The following is a 23,493-nucleotide window of genomic DNA, read 5'->3' on the forward strand; positions in this document are numbered from 1 at the left end:
GCAGCTATTGATATATAATATCATGCCCTCGTGCTAGAGCTTCATGATGGCAGTGTCTTCTTTCTTGTACTAATTGGTCATGACTCCTCCTGCGCATGGCAGACTGCAAACTTTGAAGCGCTGCCTTCGAATCACAGAATATGACCCATTTTCCTGGACGTTCTTGAACGAGATATTGTAAAGCAGCCCTCATAGCAGCAAGCTCTGATGCCGTAGATGTAGTCATATGCGACAACTTAAACTTGATTGTCATTGCTGCAGCCGCAATTACAGCGGCCCCTGGTGAGCTGCTGGACGAGATGGACCCATCAGTGTATATCTGCGTTCGGTCTAAGTACAACTCATGTATTAATAGCAGTGTTGCTTGCTTCAATGGTACTCTGGAGTGATTGCTTTTCTTTTTGATTCCCGGAATTTCTTGACGTACTTGCGGCTGCTCGAGGCACCACAAAGGACATGCCATTCTCACAGCTGGCGTATATCCTGATCGAATGCTGTTTAGGTGCTTGGCTATGACGTCTGAAAATGTAGCACGTGGTCTTCCGGAGGGTAGAAGGGCCAAGTGGTGGCCGGGGACACGGCTAGCATGTCGAATCTGCGCTCTGAGGCAATCCACAACTCTAGATGTCCTGACGGGATGGTCTTCGGCAAGCATGATTGTGGCATAAGTAGAAGCGCATCCGGGCAGTTCTAGGCAGATACGCAGTGCCTGACCCTGCAAACTCTCCAATGAATGAGTATTGGATTTGCAAGTGTTAGTCAGTACCGGCAAGCTGTAGCGCAATAGACCCAGAAATAAGGCCCTGTACAGCTGTAGCATGGAGGCCACAGAAGTTCCCCATGCTTTCCCGCACATGAATTTTATTATATGCACAATAGATAGCAGTCTCTTCTTCAAGTACGCACAATGTGGGCTCCACGAAAGACTTCTGTCGATTATTATGCCCAGGAAACGATGCGTCCGTGCATATTTGACACTCTGCCCATTGATGTAAACAGGGTATGGCGTCATTGATTTGCGTGTAAACGCCATCAACGCGCACTTCACAGTTAACATATTTAGTCCTTGTTTCCGAAGGTAGGATGTTGTGAGGGTTGCTGCCCGCTGTATTCGTGCACGCACCTGAGGGCGAGTAAGTGCAGCACTCCAGAGGCAAATATCATCGGCGTATATGGATAGGCACACTGACTTTGGCAGAACCTTCACCAGAACAATGAGGGCAACATTGAACAATGTGGGGCTTAAAACACCTTCCTGAGGTACTCCGCAGTAGGTGTAATGTTCAGCAGTTGTACCCTCATATGTTTGCACAAAGAAACCCCTGCCAGTTATATAATCTTTTATCCATTGAAACATTCGTCCACCAATGCCCGTTGCTGCGAGAGAAGTGAGGATGGCATCGTGAGCTACATTATGATATGCACCCTTCACGTCAAGAAAGAGTGCCACTGATATGCACTTGCGACTTTTTTCTTGTTGAACAAATGTCGATAAGTCAAGGACACAGTCGATGGAGGAGCGGCCCCGAGGAAAGCCTGCCATGCAAGAAGCGTATTTGGTTTATCGTTCCAAGTACCACTTGAGACGAAATAGAACCATTGTTTCTATCACTTTGCCGAGGCAGCTTGCGAGAGCAATAGGGCGATACGCTTTGAAGTCCAATGGTGATTTTCCCGATTTAAAAAGTGGTATTAATCGACTTATTTTGCATTCTCGGGGAACATTGCCGCTGAGCCAGGAGTTGTTGAAGCATGTTAAAAGTCCTTTTCTGGCTTTTTGTCCAAAATGTCCCAACGCACTGTAAGTAATACCATCAGGACCTGGCGATGACATGCGCTTAGAAGCGACTAACGCACCTTCCAGTTCTTCCATGGTGAACGGAATGTCCATTTCTGGTAATCGCGTCTCAGGAACGATCACGGTGCCGATGCTCTCGTTCATAATATTCCCGGCAACTCTCGTGCAAAATTCTTCAGCCACCTCGAGTTCTGTTTTTCCATGATGGAGTGCCAAAGCTTTAAAAAGGTGCCGTTGTTGCGGAGAGGAGCGAAGACCATGAACTGTTCTCGATATATATGACAGCGGTTTATGAGGGTCTAGAGATTAGCAGAATGCTTTCCAGCGTTCGTTCTCCAGCTTGCAAATGCGTCGTTGAATTTTTTTCTGGAGCCGCCTTGCTTCCCTCAGATCGTAAATTGATCTTGTGCGTCCGTATCGTCGTTCAGCTCGCCTTCGTATAGCTCGTAATCTTTCCAGTTTGATGTCAAACTGTGTTATTTTAGACAAAAATGGCAATTTACATTTGCACGCTTGCATAGCTTCCGCTATGGTATTTTCCAGGCTGCAGGCGAGGCCTTCTTGGCAAGCGTCCTCAACACGCGATGTAAACATTGACCAGTCAGTGCCAATTACAACACCGGAAGAGAAATTTTTTTGATACCATCGATCGTCACGTAGGTGGGTATGTGATCACTCCCATGAGTCTCAATATCGCAAAACCATTTCACTTTGTGAGAGAAGCACCGTGACACCAATGTCAGGTCCAGGCAACTGCCATACGTGAGACCCCGCAGATATGTGGGGGTACCATCGTTCATGATGGAAAGTCGTAATCGGAAGCGAATGTAATAATGTTCTGGCCCCTGGCATTCATCCTAGTGCTCCCCCAAAGCATGTGATGGGCGTTGAAGTCACCGGTGATGTTCCAAGGCCCATCGGCCCTCATTAGGATGTCTTTAATTCTGTCGCAGTCAAATCGCGATGACGGAGAGATATATCCACCAATAAGCGTGAACGAAACTGCATCCTTGTTTACACGAAGACACACGTACTGATTGTCGTCATTTGAACTTAATGGGTGCGAAAGATAAGTCAAGTCTGTGCGAATGTAAACAATTACTTTGCTTCGTTCTTCGCAAGCGGCTGAACAAAAAGCTTCATAACCGGACAATCTATAAGGCGTTGATACGTTTGGTTCACATATGACAAGTATAGGGAATTGATTGGCCCGAACAAATTGGCAAAAGGCCGATATGCGGGACTTCATGCCTCTGGCATTCCACTGAAAAATCGACGCACTTTTAACTTCAGTGCGGAAGATGAGATTTTGTTGAGCCATTGTGCTTATACGAAGTTAGCAAGAACTGGATTCAGTGCATCAAGTATTTGCAGTGCACTCTTAGCAGACGGAGATTGTATGCTGCTCAGTAGCGTGCGAATCGTGGCAATTAATGATTGCACGATTGCAGTCACTTGCCTGTCTTGGTTGGAAAGATCTCGAACCAGGATCGCGGACTGGCCGTCATGAAACTCCTTCGGTTCGCTTGATGCTGCTTCCTTTTGAAGTTCAGGCCACTCTGTCGCAGTTAGGGTATGCTCACTGGCTTTGTCCTTTACAGCCTTTTCCACGGCATGTGGTCTGGGAGGCAAAAGAGGTGGTACTGATGAGGGATCAGGCAAACGTGTCGTAGAGGTAGCGGGTGTCTTTGAAGACCGTCGTCGACGTGAACGACGCCTTCTGACTTTAGCTGCGACTTCTAGATGAGATGAGTGATCGCGCACCAACTCCTTCAAGATGGCAATTTCCTTCTGAATCCGCGGGCAGTCCTTCGAAGTGGCTTCATGGGGTCCATTGCAATTAGAGCATTTCTTGACAGTAGCGACGCACTTATCCTCTTCATGGTGCTCGGCGCAGCGGTGGCATACCACCGAATTCTCGGAGACGCTGCTCACATGTCCAAGTTTCATGCATTTACGGCACTGGAGAGGCTTTGGAGTGAAAGGCCGCACAGCATGTCTGAAGTACCCCACCTTCACATGAGAGGGGAGTGATGTGCTCTTAAACGCAATCTTCACACAGCGAGACTTCCCTAGCCGGGTGACATCAACAATTGGAGTATCAGTTGTTGACTTGACAAGAAATTGTAAGTCATTATTGTAAATGGACACATCTATGTCGTAGATCACGTTGGTTACTACATCACATCCCAAGGGAACATGAGAGCGCACCTGGTTGCCGTCCAAGTTAGTTACACTGCGCAGAACGCCCAACGCACTTGCGTGCAAAACGTCCACAGCCAGTATATTCTTTCTGGCGTTCACTCTTATGTCCGTGATCTCATTTGGCACGAGCGTTTCCAGAGACCTCGACACAGACTGTCTGTTAAGGCGTTTCATGCTGACGGTAGGAAGTGCAGGCAGAAACAGGATGGTATCAGTCTTCGATTTTGGCGCTTCACTTACAGTTTGAATAGTTGAGGATTAGGATGTCCTCATGTTCCTCCTCTTCGCTTTGCGGCTCAGCACAGGTTGGAAACCGTCATCTGAGAAGTCCTCACTGCTGAGATAGTAAGCATGAGTATCTTCACTGTCGCTGTCACTCGCTTGTCCCATCCGCTTCCTGGAGGCGGCCGCCACTGACGCGGCTGGTGCCGGCAGGCGCCCGGGGTGGTCTACATCCATCCCCTCCAAGGGAGCAGCGAAAACTGATCAACAGACCTAAATTACAACTGAAATACGCCGGAGTTAGCAGAAGTAGCTCCTATTCAAAACACACTTCTTCGTCTTCTTTCAAGACATCATTATTGTCACAATCCTCTTGTGCACGTCGTCAAACACTACTCGCCAGATAGTGGCACATACCTGTTTGCGGTGGGTATGTGCCACTGGTATGCGGGTATGTGCCGGAGGTGATTGTCACTTAGTATCTACCCAGAAACGATGAGAACACATATGGGTAATTTTAACGCCTGAGCGTTAAGAACCAGATATCGATAACGTTTGTTCGACGAATTCAAGGAATAAATGTCAGGGTTCCAGCTGGAATCAAATTCAAGCATTCCGCGTGACTGTCCAGTATTCTACCAAAGAGCTAGGCCAGGTCTCGGAACTACTTTTCTAATAGGCCCTAATTTTCGTGGAACGTCAATTCTTGTTTCAGTGCTGGCTATTCAATTTTATAAACATTATATATGTACTCCTATGGGCTGTGGTACAGCTATCACGTCGGGTCAACGTGAATTGTAGCCAAGTATACGTGCGTTGAAGTTGATTGATGTAGCAGTGTCCAGGCCTACCAGCCTCGAAGCTCCATCCCTTCATTTCAGCTTGTCGCTTTTGGTGTGGCTGAAGCTTATGTTCTTGTTGGTATCCATGCGCAAGTGCAAACAACTGGTTGTATAAACATCTGCAAGTCTCCAACTTATTTCTCTGCATGCAACATTCGTACGTAAACTTAGCATCATTTCATGAAGGTTCCTCAAAAAGATTGCACCTTCCTTCCGTATGCTTTGCCTAACGTCGATATTCAAGGCACGTGGGATTTGCCGAATTATTTCCATGGAACGACATAATCGCGTTTGTCGTACACTTATGTCCTCCTCGGCTTAGCGTCCTCACGTAGGCGGCTAAATAGATAGATAGATAGATAGATAGATAGATAGATAGATAGATAGATAGATAGATAGATAGATAGATAGATAGATAGTAAAACGCTGCGAAAACGTACTGATTGGTGAAAAAAAAGCTTCAAGTAGGAAACTTCTGAAGTTCATAAACATGCTTCAAGTGATGCCACAGGATGAATCAATAACAACAAATACGACGAAAAATAACGCCTCTATTGCACGAAAGACACAACAGACTCAAACTCTCCCAACTCCAGCAGGTGATTAGCAACGTTCAGAAAGGAACACTTTCCTGTCAAAAGGTTTACACGCACAAAGGTACGGAGGCGAGTGTTTCTTTTTTGTTTGTTTCAGGTTTCATACGTTTCCGTCGGCTGAGGCCAAGGAGATATAGCAATGACAACAAGCCTATTTGCATAAACTACAGCCTCGAAAAATGAAGCTATTCTGAGAGCGTAGTTCTGCAGTCGCATGTAGATCGCTCTGTGCACTGTTCAATAAGAGTGCGCAAGCTTGTATAAGGTATAAAAGCCATAATGTTGAAGAGCTCGTTTCGCGGAAATTCCGCCGTCAATGTTGGTGTAGGCGTTGTTGATTGCGAGCGAAAGACAATCACCTGGTCCATGACGGAATATCAAGAGTGATAATAATAAAGCATAAATAATAAAGATTTCCGGGTACGAGTGAGGATCGAACCGAGGCCGTTTAAGTGGCAAGCATTCTTAATTGTGAGATATGAAAAAAGCAAGCAGCTGTTCAACCACGCAGCCACTCGTCTTCTCGGAAATGCAGTGAACATAACTTTCTCGGCTTAGAAACGCAGTGAAACGACGATGGCTGAAGCTTTCGTGCGTCCGTCTCTGTAGGCTTAGAAACGCCGCGAAAATAACTCTCATGCTTTACTTTGCAAACACACGCACCCTGCATGCAGGCTTTGCAGTACCACATTTTATATCGCCTTAATATTGCCCGGTACAAGCGCACATTGCCATCAGGCGTGAGCACATGTGCTTGTCATACTGACCTCATGGTTTCAAGCCAGCCAACCGATAGAAAACACACATATTACTGCGCGTATACCCACAAGGCCACCTAGTGGGTGCATAGCAAAGTCAAAAACATTTCACGCGCTGTATAGCTCGTCGTTTAAAGCATGCTACTTGTTACAGAAAATGCAGCCCCATGCGAAAGCTTTACTGACCCAAGCCACATTAAACGTTATCAAAACTACGATTTAAACTTCTCGAGTAACATTATACAATAAAGAGCACGCACAAAGTTTTTGAAGTACGCAATAGGGATATGTATGATATCGCAATGACGTTCAATCCTTAAAGGGACACCAAAGGAAAACAATTACTTGTTTGAGATTAGTAAACTGAACTCTTATGTCGTATCGTTTTCATAAGTTTGTAGTTAGGAAAGAAAATCAATGTTGAAGTTTACTTTCTAAATTTTGCGCCGCAATTTCCTCACAGGGCGAGAAAAATTCCACAATGTGTTCTTCGTATTTTCTGGACTTTGGTTCGACGAAATTTTCTGAAACTTCTTAGGCTGAGCCTACCGCAACCACAGATTACAATGTGCTTCAATTTCATTGATGAGAAGCTACGCAGGACCCAGTAGAGGGCTTCAAAATTTTCTACGTTACAGTGTTTGGTGCAGGAATCTCAAAATGACGCCTCCGCCCGTATTTTTTTTCGCGCGTTTTCTCGCTTATAATATGCTATATCGCGCTAAAAGTGGTGTTTTCGGGTTTGTAAAATTGTACTCTAATAACACGCGAAAAAAATTATTTTGCTCCTTGAGCGAAGCCTAAAAGTTTCCTTATTTTTGTATACTTTACTCACAATGGCTGTTATGACATTCTTTTTTTATGTCTGCACCGCCCAGAAATAATAACCAAAAAAAAGACTTCAGTGTGCGAGTGCATGGTGACGAAGAGAACAAGGCAGACATCATGGCAGTTAGGCCTGTATAAAATGCTCGTCAATAACGACCGTAATATACTTGCAGGCACACTTAAGTTTCGCTTGGACGGCATTTTCGTCTTTATTGGTGTTCCTCGCACAGTTCTCGGTTGTACGTCGCGTGTCTGACGTGACAGTACCGTTTGTAGTTTTGACGGCAGTGTCGAGGAATTTCATCAATGACTTCGGGCTTTACCCACAGCATGCACTCTGAAAGAAGAACAACATGAAAACAAAAATGCACACGTGAGTTCTGGAAGATGCTGTGAAATGTGGTGAGACAGTGATTATTAAAACAAACAAACAAAACAAATGCTGTGAAACGGCATAGTTAAGTACAGGTTGCTCCTGTCTGGAAGGACCTTTCGCTCGGGGCCGACACCGAAGCCAGCCATTTAAACACAAGTGCGAAATGACCTTTATCAAACAACTCCACGCATAGCCGCACGTAATAATATTATTTGCATTTAAAAGCGAAAGCTCTTCTGGTAAAAATGCGAAAAAAGTAAATCTTCACGTTAGGTTTATTTTTCAATTCCATATTCTTCAGTAACCCCCTCCCTGATTATGCTAGCAACTTGCAGGCTTCCCTGTGTTAGTTGTATGCAGGAAAAAAGAAACATAATTCAAATGATTGCTCATATTGAAAGAGAGCGTTTACCACGAATGGTTAGTGTGCTCTGGTGCGCTCGCACATTCATTACTTTAGGAAGAACTGCTAATAGCTCGAATCTCAAGAGTACTTACTGTTTACACGGCATTCCGGGTTCACTAGCGTCGCAAGTACTTTTTGAGCGCTGGTTGGTTATACCACCTTAAAGTTTTCAGTTACAGCCAAGCCTCCTTATATCGAGCTCGAGTGAATTGAAGTGTCCTTTGTAGATCTGGGATTCTCAAGCATGTTGGTCTGTTGGTTGCAGGGAAACCAGCTAAGCTCTATCTACCTTCTACCCCCTTTCATGAAAACAGTTTTCATTCGGTTCGCGATACATTCACCAATGATTGCAAAGGGAGGAGATTTAATAAAATATTTACTAATGTACGACTGAACTCACATTTCTTGCACAAAAAAATCAATGCGAGACCCATTAATACACAGGACCAGCCGCATGTCGGCTGCTAGATTCAGTCAACTCGTGAGCTCATTTTTTCAGATAGGCTTGTGTCGGGAATGCCTGTGCACAAGTATATGCTCTTGAAAGTGATTGTAGCATGTCCAATGTCTCATTTATGGCTCCAGGCTTCAAGCAGGAGAAATGTGAAAGTGGACAAAATAAGACCTCAAGATTCTGCGTCATAACATAAGTACACGGCTCGCTTTCGGAGTCGGACTTACTACAAACAGCAGGTGAAATTTGTTGCGCAGATCGCGCCTTTCTTCGCGCGTAACCAGTGAAAACGCATCAATGACTTGCGGATCCCCGAAGAAGTGGCTGTGGAACCACTATAGGTTCCGCGGAACCCCCTTTTAGAAACCATGCTATAAATCGAAGTCTTACCACGCTCTACAGTGCTATAATAAGTAGTTTTACGATAGCGTACGCTAAGTTGGAGGGTGTTGTGGGTGCGGTGATTGCATATGGGTACCATATGAGTTTTCTAATAGTGTTTGTCCTTCGCAAACGCGTACGCACGCTCGAGTCACCAAAAATCGGCTTTGTGGACATTGCGGGCCGTACGCTCTTTCATTTTTTTTTTGCGGGCACACTGCGAATGATAGCGGTAGTGATAGTGTTATGACGCATGCACAGCGACGGGCACAACGGATAAGATTGGCGTACGTCATTTGAAAACTACCCAATAACAGTACATAAAAAGATTTACCGATACATCGAAAAAAATAATCGGAAGTATTGATATATAATTAATCAAGCACTGTAGGTAGGGCTCTGTAGAAAGTCAGCTTACGATCATAGTCAAGGACAAACATTTTCAGCACCAAACATGTGTCGTAGTCGGTGTAGAGGACATGACCAACGTGATGGTGCGTCGGATCTGAAATGCAAGCAGATATACCGGTTATCAAGGTCTCCAAGACAATAAAATAACAGGTATTGCTGATTGATTGATTTGTGGTGTTTATCGTCCCAAAACCACCATATGATTATGAGAGACGCCGTAGTGGAGGGCTCCGGAAATTTCGACCACCTGGGGTTTTTTAACGTGCACCCAAATCTGAGCACACGGGCCTACAACAGTTCCGCCTCCATCGGAAATGCAGCCGCCGCAGCCGGGAATTGAACCCGCGACCTGCGGGTCAGCAGCCGAGTACCTTAGCCACTACACCACCGCGGCGGGCCCAAGTATTGCGACTTCATGTCTCAAGGCATATAATACGAAATATAGGCCGATTTCTACGCCATGGCTAGGAAGTGAAAATTTTAAGAAAGAAAATTCATTATTAACATCAATGAGTGGTGTCTAACGAATAATTATAGAGAGTTCACGTAGGCGTCCCTGTTAGAATGCCAGTCGATAGATGACCGAGTGCGACCTATAGATAACGACATGACCACTATGTTTTTTTAGGGGCGAAGCAACTCAACACCTCACAATCTTTATCTGACTGCTAAAGTCTAAAGACGACGTAGCACTCGTGAATGCGAACGAACGAAAACATCTGTGAACAAGAAAAAAGTTTTGAGAAGGCTGTTAAGCAGAACAAACAAAATAAAAGGCCACAACACCGTACAAACACCGACACGCAGCCACCCATCAATCAAAAGAAACAACATATAAATGCTTACAAGAGCAATAACCCATGACAAAAGAGAAGGCCATGATTCATGGTCTGATGCACACTGCTTCGCTCGATCATAACCATTCACGCCATAGATATCGCTGCGTACGCATCAGCACATTGACTGACAATCCTTTTTCTCTCTCTCTTTCTCTTATCTTTCCTCTCTCTCTCTCTCTCATCTTTATACCCCCTTCCCGTTCCCCCAGCGTAGGGTAGCAAACCGGGCATGCGCCTGGTTAACCTCCCTGCCTTCTCTCTTGTTGTTATTGTCCTCCTGTGATAAGAGTGGATAATGTTTCGTTTTCATTGCTGTCTTTCAGGCAGCCAAATTTCAGCCGTGAATTGAAGCAAACAATTCTTTATAACGACAATATGCATTTGCCCAACCATCTACGTGATGCGGCTGCAAGGCTCCTATTTTATATGCGAAGCAGCTTTTGCTTGGAGCAGTGTCAGTCCCTCGGCGACCGTCTTCTCCCCCACAGCGCATGCCCCAACTCTTCCCTCTCTCCTCGCGTGAGTGCGAGAAGGCAGGGTGGAGAAAGTGGCGTGATCACAGCATACGCTTCGTTTCTCCTCTCCCGTTTTTCTCTCTTCGCCACAGCTCGGCGCTAGCATGTAATGCGGTGTAGCGCTCGCTCCCGTTGCACTCTCCTTAAAAATAGTACTTTTGATGTCCACGTTGGCGACAGCCTCTAAAACAAAGACGCAACAGCAACATGTACTACCAACTTTTTTGTTCTAATAATAAGAACCTAATAATTACACCATCGCCCACTGAAGGGGGCTATGTCAGGACGCGAAGCAGCGCTGGACATTCACTTTGCAGCACACACATGGTGATCCACAGAAATGGCAGGAGAAATAATATAAGCGATACACAACATATACAAAACTATCCGCACACAAATGAAGCATACGCGGAAAAATACAAATGGAAACAACAAATGGAAACACAATTGAACACACCAGCGCTGCTTCGCACACCCACATGGTTCCCTTTAGTGGGAGATTGTGTGATTTTTTTTACTCGTCTTTCACTAAGATTATCGCTTATCTTGTCCCTGGTCTGCCACGCAAAGGTTCATTTGATAGAGACCGAGCCTGGATACAAGTACGCAAGAGAGAAGACAATAGCCACAAACGCCGGCTAACAACTGAAACAAAAAAGGCACAAAGCAGCAGAAAGGAAGGTAGACACAGACAGTGATCTGCACATGTCAAGGCAAGAGGCGATATATTTCTAGCATGGACATGCACAGATAAGCAACTGATAGCGATGTTGCGTGTCACCGGGAAAAAAAATGAACACTTATATTTCACTTCGCGCAATATGTTCAGCACTTCAGAACTGAATATTACCATCCTCCCCGCTCAAAAGGAGAACGTTTTTGCACGACTACAAAGCGCAATATCACGCTATAAAAGGAGCATCCCCTTGTACACTTCTACACATCTCATGGTGACGCGTCCACACTAACACAACGGTGTTGACAGCTGTAGATAGATCTTACGGCCAGTGTGAGCTTACCATTGTCGATATAGTAGGTGGGGCGGTCAGGGGAATCTCCTTCTTGCCAATTGACAGTAAGGTTTCTTCTGAAATATTGAGAAACAGGTTTTAACGCTGCAATTTTAAAAGCACGTTAACGATTCTAGTGAAACAAGTACCTCTGCTTGTAAGGATGTCTCTCAATCAAGTACATCGTGAGTATGACAGACCAAGATTGACTGCATGACCTGCTCATTTGCTTATTGCTACGGTCATTTCAACTTCGGCCTTTGTGTTTGGAACAGCGAATAATAATTCAATTGTTCATAATTGTCTTGACGAATGCGGTAAACAAAAACACAACACGAAAAACGTTACAGGCGCGTCCCAGGCAGCTTACATGCACTGAATGCAAAGTAACTTTGACGGGCTTATTGACATCCACGTTATCGCGACGTAGTTGGGAGGACGAGAAATGCAGATGCAAAACGTTAATAATGCTCAATTGTAGGTGCACGCGTTACGCAGGCACCCCCCCCCCCCCACACACACAAACAAACAAAAAGAAGAATCAGAGATTCTAACTAGACTACGTCCTCTTTGTTATTCCACACGTGAGGAGATGCTGCAGGAAGTAAAAGGAGCAGATCAAGAAAGAAGTCACGAGAGCACACACTTCGACGGTAACCAGATTAGCCTTTCTAACGAGAAAGTGACTGCTCCATAGAATAGAATTAGGTCTCTCGCAGCAGTGGTGAATGACCAGCGTTTCGAAGTTGTTTGCAGACTGACAAGAAGGTTTTTAAACCTCCTTGGTGCTCACTTATCTCTGCGAGATGCAACATATCCAAAGAACAGTGATTGTCATTTCCAATGACAGCTGATTATCGCCAGCTGTTGATATTGCCAACTCGTGCTTCCGCCGCATGTGGTTTTGGGGTGTCTTATACGAACGCCTTTGCTTGCCGCATCGAATGAGCAGACAGTGCTGCTCGGGACCATTGCGGTGCTGGCGAAACCATGAAACACATTTTGTGTCAGTACCCTCAGTACAGATGTCGCAAACAGTAACTGTCAGTAGTGCTTGCACGCCTCGACCACCAGCCGCTGTCTGAACAATCAATTTTGAAATTCCGGAAAAATCAAGTTTCACTCCGAAAAGCGATGAAGGCCCCGCCCCCTCTTGAAGTTTCAGAGCGAGTGACCCGCCTCTTCGAGCGATTGTGACGTTCTCGTGGGTGTGTGTTTTAGCTTCCCTCCCTCTCGCTCATTGCCTTGCCTCTTCCTTACTGTGCTGTCTCTGCTGTCTCCCCTTCTTCAGTGTAAGGTAGCACACCAGATGCTTGCTTTCCGGTTAATATATATATATATATATATATTATTATTGTGTTAAAAACACGGAAAAACGAGCCCTTAGGTATACACTTCTTTCCCTTATTTTATATATATATATATATATATATATATAGATATATATATATATATATATATATATATATATATATATATATATATATATATATATATGTATTCTGAGCGCAAGCTTATAGAAGAACAAGTCAACGATATGCTCGGGCGCAACGTCATCAGGCCTTCGACAAGCGCATGGTCTTCTCCTGTCGTACTAGTGAAAAAAAAGGATGGCTCGGTACGGTTTTGCATTGATTACAGATCACTCAACAAAATCACTCGTAAGGACGTCTACCCAATGCCTCTCATTGACGACGCTCTTGATACTTTACAAGGTGCCGAGTACTTTTCAAGTCTCGACTTGCGCTCCGGTTATTGGCAGATTCCAATGCACGAGTCTGATAAAGAGAAGACTGCGTTTGCTACGCCAGATGGGCTCTTTGAATTCAATGTAATGCCTTTCGGCCTGTGCAATGCCCCAGCCACATTCGAACGGATGATAGACACGGTACTGCGGGGATTAAAAGGGAAGACCTGCCTTTGCTACCTGGACGACATTGTCATTTTTTCGTCGAGCTTCTCACAGCACCTGGAACGGCTAGACGAAGTCCTCACGTGTTTAGCTAAGGCCGGTCTCCAGCTCAACACTAAGAAGTGTCGGTTTGCCAGTCACAGCATCAAGGTATTAGGTCATGTCGTCAGTAAACATGGCGTTGAGCCCGATCCCGACAAGGTTGCCGCGGTGCTGCACTTTCCTACACCAACCACACAGAAAGACCTCCGCAGCTTCCTTGGCTTAGCGTCGTATTTCCGCCGCTTTGTACGTGATTTCGCTACTATTGCGGCTCCTCTGCACAAACTTCTGACCACGAGCGCACCCTTTGTCTGGTCGGATGACTGCGAAGCCGCTTTTCACACCCTCAAGCGATGCCTCACATCACGGCCAGTGCTTCGCCATTTCGACCCTGCAGCACCTACTGTGCTACACACTGACGCAAGTGGACTTGGCATCGGTGCTGTCCTTCTTCAGCGGAACCACGCTTCCGAAGAACAAGTCGTGGCCTACGCGAGCCGTACTCTGTCACATGCTGAGCGAAACTACAGCATCACTGAGCAAGAATGTCTCGCCATCGTTTGGTCCATACAAAAGTTTCGTCCTTACTTATACGGCCGGCATTTCACAATAGTGACTGACCATCATGCTCTGTGTTGGTTATCGTCTCTCAAAAATTTGTCGGGACGCCTTGGCCGTTGGGTACTACGATTGCAAGAGTATGACTACAGCGTCACATATAGGTCGGGCCGAGAGCACCAAGATGCCGACGCTTTGTCCCGTTGTCCGCTCTCGCAAAGCGCCGAAGTGTCACCTTCCATCTGTTCGTCACCGCCTGCCAAAGTGACCAAACAGACGGCTGCTCCTTCGAAACAGTTAGTTGCCTCGGCGGACCTTCTTTCGTTCACAGATCTCGCCTCGCTCCAACATTCCGATACCTGCTGCCGCACAATCATCGATCGGCTCACTGGCTTATCGCGTGCTCCGAACAGCCGCCTAAGACGACAACTTGCCCGTTTCAAGCTTCAAGAGGGAACATTATGTCGGCAAATTTACCATCCTCTCGGTAACCAATGGGTTCCCGTCATTCCTCGCTCACTTCGTCTGGAAGTTCTGCAAGCGTTTCATGACGATGCGACAGCTGGCCACTTAGGGTTCCACAAGACCTACGACCGCCTAAGGACTCGCTGCTTTTGGCCTGGCCTCTCCACTTCTGTCGCCAAGTACGTCGCTTCCTGTTTGTCATGCCAGCACCGAAAACGTACCACGTCTCTTCCCGCGGGGCCACTACAACCACTGCCGTGTCCGTCCACTCCCTCTGAATTTGTTGGCATAGACTTATACGGACCTCTTCCGCTTACGTCAGCCGGTCACCGCTGAATTGTTACTGCCGTAGACCACCTTACCCGCTACGCGGAGACGGCAGCTCTTTCATCTGGTGCTACCTCTGAAGTAGCCGATTTTTTCCTTCGCGCCATTATTTTACGACATGGCGCACCGCGTGTGCTCCTTAGTGACCGTGGCAAGACATTTCTTTCACATGTCCTTGCTGAAGTCTTAAAGGCCTCTAACACCATCCACAAGACCACATCAGCGTATCACCCAGAAACTAATGGTCTGACTGAGCGTTTTCACCGAACTTTGTCCGACATGATCTCTATGTACGTGCAACCAGATCACAAAAACTGGGACACAATACTTCCTTTTGTCACGTTCGCATATAACACTGCCATACAGCGTACAACGAATTTCAGCCCTTTTTTTCTCGTGTATGGCCGTGTACCGACTTTTGTTCTGGACACCACCTTTTTGTCCACATCTTCCAATCCATCTTCATCTCTCCCAGAAGAGTTCGCCGCTCGCGTCGCCCGCTGCCGTGAAATCGCCCGCGCCAACACTGCTACCATTCAGGACAAGAGAAAAATCGACATTGATGCGAAGCGTCGAGTTGTTGTGTTCCGCCCAGGTACACGAACAGGTGTCCACAAAAGGACTTCGTCGCCTGGGCGGAACTTGCTGCCCTCTTTCGCGAAGGGGGGAAAATAGTGTGAGCGCTGACTATGTACTTCATCTTCATCTGTTTGACCAAACCATTGTAGTGATCATCATCGTATGTCACGTGGGCTGGCTCTCTGGCTCGTGCGTCTGGATTAAAAAAGGATAACCTGGTTGCTGCCGTACCGGACGTGGTCTCATAATATATATATGTGTATGATCTAGTTGGTACGGCATTGTAGTGTGGTTGCGCTGAGCCAAATGCACAAACGACTTACGGAAAACAGAACAGGACAGGAAAAAAACGTGCGCAAACTTTCAACCGTCAATTTTCGGAAAAGCACATTGATGATATACCCGAAACAATGAAGTTCAATGGAATGTCAGAACGTGGTGTTCATTAAAGGAAATCATTTCAGGCAATTCGTCGAGACTAATCCGACAGTATAATCTTATGGTTGTCAAGGAAGTTAAAGGCGGCCTCATTGAGGCCATAGCGATCACGTTGCAAAGGACACTAGAAATAATGGAGGCCTAATTCATGTTGAAATCGCCTGATCACGTGAGCTCGGCATCTGTGGCCCTCCGTCAGGAAAACTAACATCACTGAAAGCCGCTAGATTAGTTAGACTATATACACACGTAGAACGCGATCAATCACCTGTAAAGCCGTGCTTTCACGATCATGACGTTGTGACATAATTCCTGTTAGCTTAAATGTTATCGCGTATATACTTGACGAGCTTGGACTCGCTTTCTGGATTTCGTGCCGACCGGTCGTGCCCCCGTAATCTCCAACGACAGCGCAGCTCTGGCCGACTGGCTAGCCTTAAGCCACCTTTTCCTGCCGCTTACAAGGGCTCTCGCTGAGTGGTGCCCCGTCCTCGCACTCCAGAGACCATGTCCATCTTTCCTATCTTCTCATTGGTTCTGGGTGTCACTGTTCTTGCGCCACGCTCTCTCCTTCCTCCTCTCTATCTCTAAACCTTTAACCCATTCTTTTTAATCTCTCCTTACCCCCATCCCTCGTGAGCTACTCTCGAGATGTCACACTCTGATGCAGACAGTTACGGGGCTCACTTTTATCTTATTTTCTCTTTTAAGAATTACATAAGAAGACATGACGTGCTTTTGCGAGAATAAACTTCACTCAACGGCGGTGGCTGTTGTTTAAAAAAATGCTGGTTATTCTGCCCCAGAGATTGCGGTCATAGACATCAATGAGAAGAAGCTCACTTGGCAGTTCCACCGTGCCCTTTCAGTTCCCAGACATAGCTGGCCTTCTTCTGCTCAACGTCCATGTATGAACGAATGGCAGTTGTGCACAGCATAACGGTGTCGTTGGTAGAAGTGAAGACGTTCACGACTCGTGGGAACGCTTGTACCACCTGAAGGTGAGAAAGGAGAGAACAAATTAGAATGCACCTTGTGTTGGAGCTTGAATTAGCATGATGCGCTCAAACGTAAATTCCATGGCTAACTGCGTTTTAGCTTTTAAAACATTGTACACACCGAAATCTTGAAGGTAGCGCGCACTGTGTGAATCGATGTAATGAAAAGCAGTGTGCGAGGAGCTGCATACATCGCATTCTCCACTCTTGCAGGCAAATGAAGGCGTTCGTCATGACTTGCAGTTCACTGCATGACACGGCGAATGCTTTCATTATCCCGTGTTTTTCATACATGTATGTACATTCGAAAATCTGCTCTACCCCACGCTATTTAAACGCAAAATCTCGTGGCTTCAATGCATGTCCTGTCACTTATGTTCGTCAAGAACTCATACCATGCCCACCAGTTCCCACATGTATGCAGCCAACTAAACAGCTGGAAGTTCACCGAAAAACTGTCACAAAAGCAATTCGTACATGACAATATGATTAGGGTACGCATGCTAGGACCTTCCATTTACGCTCATCATACTATAATGTCACGTCATAGCACTTTCGGTATGTATCTAGTGAACGAAATGATTACGAGGGATTGAAGATTTTGTAGTGTAAATCATGATGTACAATATATGTTTTATGATTTTCACCTTACGACCTGTAATTTGTCATCGTGATGCAATAAAGTCGCGCTATACCAACATTGTTACACATCAAAGTAGCGAAACGGCTATGAGCGCACCATTAGGGCGGCATGTAAATATTGCCGTGTATACATGACGGAATTATGATTTTAGTGTCAGCACACCTGTTTATGTTCGTCATGCAGAAAGGTATCGACATGCCAAGTGTGGTATGTGAAGCTATAGAAACGGCCTCCAGTGCGCCATGAGTGGGACATGTAAATCATGCACTACAGACGACATGGATGTCATGATTTTATGTTGCAACCTGCCGCTTACGGTTGTCATAAAGTAGCGTCTCGCAATACAAATTTCGCCATATATCAAGCTAGCGAAACTGCCTCCAGTGCATCAAAAGCGCGGCACGTAAGCCATGTCATGCGTAACATCATCTGCCATAGCTTTCACGTTAGCGCGTGTCGCTTACATTCTTCATACAAAAATTTAGCGCATAACTTTCGGTATATGAAGCTAGAGAAACGGCTTCGAGCGCACCATCACTGTGGCACGTAAGTTACGCAGGACGGGGCTTTCATGTCATGATTATGTCACAAGCAGCTTTGTATGGTCTCATCGCTGTCTGAACGATGCTTAGAACGGCTGTTTGAGGTCATGTATCTATCGCTAATGTTTCTTACATTGACAGGACATCCTTGCAAAAATATATATGCCGAAAAATGTGACAGTTTCCTTTGTGTAGATATATTCCCTGAAAACTAGCAGTAGTGCTGGAGGAAGTTCTTTCATCCATATTAGATGATTCGCCGTTTTAAAGAGAGAGCTCTAGTGATTTGGGGCAAAAACGTATTCGATAGCCACCTAGAGTTGTGCGTTTCTCACTGTCTTTTCTTCCGATGTGGAAAGATTGAAAGTGCCAAGGGAAACAAAACAGACAATGGGAACAAAGTGCTTGAGGTCCATTGACTTCAATTCAGGTGCACGCTAAAGAACCCTAGGGTGATCGTAATTTTCAGGGACATCGAGTGCGGCATCCCGCGTAATTACAGATATTTTAAGACGTTAGATCCCAGTAACTGCCGTTATTCTTGACCAGTTAGGTGTTCTTCAACGAATTACATTTATTCAGAAGCTGAAAATTAGTCTCATAGGTATAGATTTGTAATTTCTAATTGAGAAAACTAGCGTAGCTTGGGTAAGGCTGTACGTCAAAACAAAACCAATGGGAACCTAGCCCGTTTTGTCTTTGCTAGGCGTCGAGCTTCTCACCTCCATTTCTCATCACCTGCTATATACTATTATACAATGCATCGCTGTTAGAGGACGCCCGTTTCAGCTTGTCATACATTTTGGAGTACGGCGCTATGAAATCCACGGACGGACACTTATTGCAGGCACGATCGGGGTGCTCACCTACGACATATTTTTATTGCCTTCAGCAGTTTTTATTGCCTTCAGTGCTTTCCGGGGACCACGGGCCTATGTGAATGCCTTTGACTTTTGCATAGTACCACCACTGCACACGCGCCGTCCCATTTACTATTCATTTTCTCGTCTATTTTCTCTCTATCTGCTCTTTCTCTCATCCTTATACCCCTCTTTCCCATTTCCCCAGAGAAGGGCTGCGAACGTACATGTGCCTGGTTAACTTCTCTGCCTTCTCTCTTGTTTTTCTTTCTCCTCCTCACCAAAGCAATTATGTGTGCCACGATCGTTAAAAACTCACTGTGAGAGTCACGTTTTACCAGAATTGACAGTTAGCAGTAAAAACAATCTACATAGCTGGTTTAGCTGCGGAGAAAGTCACGTGGCGCATGCATGCAGCATTGTTGTGGCAAAACTTGATCGTCGCAGTAAACTTTGAGTGATTATTGCCCACATATTTGCAATCAAGAGCGCAATACAAATCAGTTGTTAGTCAGCACCCGTTGTATCTTCTATGTGCCTGTCTCTGTGTGTCGGAGCACCGCACCACAAAATCTTTGACCACGAACCTGCTTACCCAAAGCAAAGTTTTTCCAGACCAAATTTCAGCTTGTCTTGTTAACTATCTGTGCAAAGCGCTTAGCCAGTGATTGAGCGTGGGCTGGTGAATGTTGATGATAATTCCTTATCTACGACACATGGCGAACTTTTGATGCAACAGCTCTGCCGCAAAAGGCCAGAAATGTGTACAAAAACATTCTATTCAAAAGGTATTCAGCACTACATTTTGTGACCGGCCATCGGCCCCATACAAAAAGAAGTGCTGCAGTCAGCGAGACTGCGTTGATTACATTGTGCTCGAGGAGCAGATAAGGAGGCCAGAGAGACTGTGATGCTGAGGCGGGTACAGAACGTGCCGTACATGAGTGGTTGTTGGCTTCCGTCCGTTCAGCAGAAAAGTAATCAGAAAGGCAAGCTTTGAAGGCAGGGTTATCGTTGCCTTCATGATAGTGACGTCGGCTGGTGACGTCGGCCTACGCGGGAAGCCTAAAAGGGCCGTGAATCGTTTGAAGTAAACGTTGAATGGTTTAATAAAAAAAAGCTTATTGCCTCACGAATCGATGGTTGCATAAGTTCTTATAACTTCTCAAGTATGAGTGGAGCTATAGGGACTAGACGCATGGTTTAAGCGCTTTATCTCTCCTTTCGTACAAGTGAGCATAGTGAAAGCTACGCGGATGGAGAGAGAGGGAGAGGGCAAATGTGCAAGCAGATGCGCCCCTTCGTCAGCGTGCGTCATGGCTTTCAGCACTTTTTTTGCCTTCGCGCGTGTGCCCTATCTTCCAGTGTGATAGCGAGAGCTCGGAAGGACGCGTGGCGGCCTCCCGCTGCAGTCGCCGTCACTACGCACATCATCATCAAATGAGCCATTGGCTGCGGACTGGTTTCATGACTTGACCATTTGTGTTTAAGTCGTCATTTGCATAGGGAAGCGGGATGATTCTCTAGCTAACTGAGAATTGCAAGTATGTTCTATGCCACTAGTCGCGTTGCGTTATATTGTTTGCCTCGCGTGTTCTGAGAAGCCTACCAATCGATCAGCAAGGATTTCGGACCCTGCTTAAACAACGAAGCATGGCCCCTTTAATCACGTGGCTCCTACCAACCTATAATTATGTTTCTCAGTGGTAAGAATGACACATACAATGGCTATTTGTTTGTAGCGCGAGACATTTTCGTTATTTGAGCATGGAGCAAGCTTTGGCGGCCAGTGGAATAGGATAATGACGTTGAGCTGAATTGTGACTGATTTGCTGACAGCCATGCTCTCATTTACTTGCTTTTTATTACCGCGAAAAACTGGTGGAGGTGCTGGTTTATGATCATAATTTAGGCACCTACGTACACATAATACGTACAGCCACACTCGTTTACAAAAATTTGTTCAGGCTCGTAACCCTTGGGAAAGCCAACCGCGTTTTCATGGCAATGCCATGCTGAAGCTTTGACCGGGGCTCAGAATGTCTCAACTCAAAGCATGAGACTCATTATATATTGTCACGGTTTACGTAAGCAATTAAGACATATTGGCTGGTGTGGGAATAGCCAAACTTAATCCAACACCCTGTTTTTAATGTAACGTAATCCAACACCCTGTTGCTTATTTCATTTTCCTGACTAAACTACACCCCTCATCCCATCCTCGTGATCTGTCCTGTCCCACGCAGTCTCTAGATGATTCAGTTGCTTTTCTGCAGCAAACAACATGTATGCGTGAGTGTAAGTGAGCAAAATAAAATTAATATTGAATAATTTTATTTATTTCATTTTTCGTCGTTTTTCGTAGAATAAATTGGACACATGATCCACGAAGACAGGGCCAGTTTGCATTGCCACTGAGTATTTTTTTCCAACGTCAGAGTGCTAAGCAATTGTCGTGCGATGCTGAAAAGTATCTACGGCAGTCTTCGGGAGCAGTACTCTCGTGCATTGTAGTTGAGGAAATGGCAAACAACGCATGAGGCCCTTAAGAAAATCACTAATGCACGCTAGAGCATTCATCTTGAGTGGCATAATTCGTGTTGAGCCTGGAAGGTGATGACACAACTGTCGAAAAGCAGTCATTGCGGTGGCCTTGAAATTCAGTCCCAATGAGTTCTTGAAGTAATGTAGAAAAGTGGGCTTTTTGAAACACATGTTCATGAGTAATGTCAGTAAGCGAAAAAAATAACTAAAAAAACAAGGAAATGCACGACAAAATTGCTATCTAACAACTGAAATATTAATGAGAAAAACGTAGTGTATATACACATAGAAGATGGCATTAAAACATTTTATAGACACCTAAAACCTAAACAAAACCACATTCATGAGGCAAAAGGAGCAGCACACGCTTTGAATTCTTGAAGCATTTGAAACAATAATGAAAGCAAAAGACTGGTGCATGGGCCAGCCCCTCATCGCCCTCACAGATGCTGAGGTTATCTATCGGCAGCACACGGGATTAGATGGTTAGTCGGGACCGATAAGATTTTTTAGTGTCTTCTTTTGTGTTTACAGATCCTACGTTTCCTTCTTTAAACTTTCAGTCGTTGTATACAGCACTTGCAGTGTGGCAGCTTGGGCTAGTTGGTATGACATGACGATAGTTATAACGCTATAACTATCGTCACAACACTTGCATCGTGCACTTCACTGTTTTTTGTGCCCTTCTTTTTTTGCGCAGGCTGTCATTACTTCTTGCAAATCTACCATGATGAAAGACTGCAATGAAACGTTTTGTATCCACCTGACCAAGCTCATTCGGTAAGGTCGCGCACGGCGTGACATCTCGCACCCCCTTTCTTTTTGGCAACGCGTCTTCCCGATGAACGTAACCGACTCAGCCTGGCAACCATTTCCTCGCTCGCCTGACGCGTTCCCGGCAAACGGCGCCCTGCAGCTTCCTATGTCTATTCTGCCCCTGCCATGAAACTGCATGTCCGGTGTCGACGTGGGCCACAGGCAACGAGACCGGAGGGATAAAAGGAGCGCCCGGAAAAAGACGCTGGGGCTTGTTGCTACTAGGAGAGCTTGGCGGCACGACCAGCTTAGGCCCCACAGCGGATCATACTTTTGCTGTCAAATCTGCATTGTAAATAGTTTTGTACGTAAAGTTCTATTTGTAAAAGGTACAGCGCTGAAGGCGTCTTCGTCCGAGGAAACGTCACGAAGACAGTGGTGATCCCCCTCGCGAAGCAACGAACGCGGCTTTGCTTCGCCACCAAGAACCAGGTTCGTGCCGCATTCCCAGTTCGGACGAAAGCTTCCAACTTCAATAAATGTTCCCCGTTCGTTTCCAGCTTGTGGTGATGTACACGTTTGAAAATACGAATGGCACTATGGTCTCAGATTATCAATCTAAGAATATTTTTGCAAGGAATTGTCCGAAGTAGGGAAATGATGGCATGTAAGGGGAGGAAAACCATATATTGTAGAATTTTCTATCACTTTCAGTTCACTGTCTCCCTCTTTATTACATTCATACAAAAATCTATTCAAGAAACGTTGCGTGAAACTTACCCTAACGAGGTCAACAGGTTCTGGACGACCCGGTAGAAAGCCACCAGCTGCCATAGTTGCAAGCGCCAGGCATGCCACCAGATTTGACGGGGCCATTTTCAAGCAGGAAGTTCCTTCGACGTTAACTCTTCCGCGGGAGGCGTCAATATGCTCATCTGACCAACGTGCGGCCTTTCTTATGTACAGCACTGAGCGATAAACGTCTCAGGAGGTTCGTGCAGACAGTTTCAGCCTATTGGCAAGAAGGTGCTCGCTGAGACTCACGATGTGCAAATGGAAGGTAACGAGCCACTTCAAGTGTCGTTGCTCGAACCGCCACTTATCTACTGGTTTTGAGCATCAGCGTGTTTGGAGGCCGAGGTGTGCGGGCTTTCTTGAGCTTGCACTACATGGCCTACACGACCTAGG

At 45.7% G+C, this 23,493-nt stretch overlaps 1 protein-coding gene across 1 annotated transcript; it reads right to left on the reverse strand.

Annotated features, from left to right (window-relative positions):
- Nucleotides 1-7,433: 7,433 nt before the first annotated feature.
- Nucleotides 7,434-23,287, reverse strand: LOC142765612 (uncharacterized). Its single transcript, XM_075866874.1, has 5 exons — nucleotides 23,086-23,287; nucleotides 16,806-16,957; nucleotides 11,651-11,718; nucleotides 9,285-9,371; nucleotides 7,434-7,586 (listed from the first exon to the last, which is right to left on the reverse strand). Exons 1-5 carry the CDS (start codon nucleotides 23,179-23,181, stop codon nucleotides 7,459-7,461), a joined length of 531 nt encoding a protein of 176 aa, XP_075722989.1. The 5' UTR covers nucleotides 23,182-23,287; the 3' UTR covers nucleotides 7,434-7,458.
- Nucleotides 23,288-23,493: the final 206 nt, after the last annotated feature.

The sequence above is a fragment of the Rhipicephalus microplus genome, chromosome 6 (genome assembly GCF_043290135.1).
Source record: "Rhipicephalus microplus isolate Deutch F79 chromosome 6, USDA_Rmic, whole genome shotgun sequence".
Classification (NCBI taxonomy): domain Eukaryota; kingdom Metazoa; phylum Arthropoda; class Arachnida; order Ixodida; family Ixodidae; genus Rhipicephalus; species Rhipicephalus microplus.